The sequence below is a fragment of the Papilio polytes genome, unplaced genomic scaffold (genome assembly GCF_000836215.1).
Source record: "Papilio polytes unplaced genomic scaffold, Ppol_1.0 DF823399.1, whole genome shotgun sequence".
Taxonomy (NCBI): domain Eukaryota; kingdom Metazoa; phylum Arthropoda; class Insecta; order Lepidoptera; family Papilionidae; genus Papilio; species Papilio polytes.
In genome coordinates this window covers 784,792-785,133 of record NW_013525805.1, presented here as the reverse complement: position 1 = coordinate 785,133, position 342 = coordinate 784,792, and the positions used below count along the sequence as shown (strand labels likewise).

At 38.6% G+C, this 342-nt stretch overlaps 1 protein-coding gene across 1 annotated transcript in view; it reads right to left on the bottom strand.

The window, feature by feature from the left end:
• Nucleotides 1–342, bottom strand: part of LOC106104717 (bumetanide-sensitive sodium-(potassium)-chloride cotransporter-like) — an 8,955-nt gene that overhangs the window by 3,030 nt on the left and 5,583 nt on the right. The window contains exon 14 of the mRNA XM_013284846.1: nucleotides 258–342. Coding sequence (XP_013140300.1) covers nucleotides 258–342 — 85 coding nt within the window. The remainder of the gene's footprint in view (nucleotides 1–257) is intronic.

The following is a 342-nucleotide window of genomic DNA, read 5'->3' as shown; positions in this document are numbered from 1 at the left end:
CTGTGCAAAAAAAGAGCCAAGAGAGACCAAGAGTCTGTAGAAGTTGATAAAAAAAAAAAAAACAGGAATTATTAAGATTGAATATGGATGGCTACAAAGGTGGAGGAAAACCGAAGAAAGTATAGATGGCCTGTGTGAAAGAGGATATACTTATGAAAGGAGATATGACGGCTGATAGAAATGTATGAAACAGCAGCACATACTGTGCCGAACATCCTTAGAGATAAGGGCAAGTTGATGATGTGATGAACACTTACTGTATGACTTTGACGTAGCTTCTCAGACTATCAGGTTTATCCTTCATCCAGTTATTCTTGTATCCAATGAGCATGATGTTGGGGG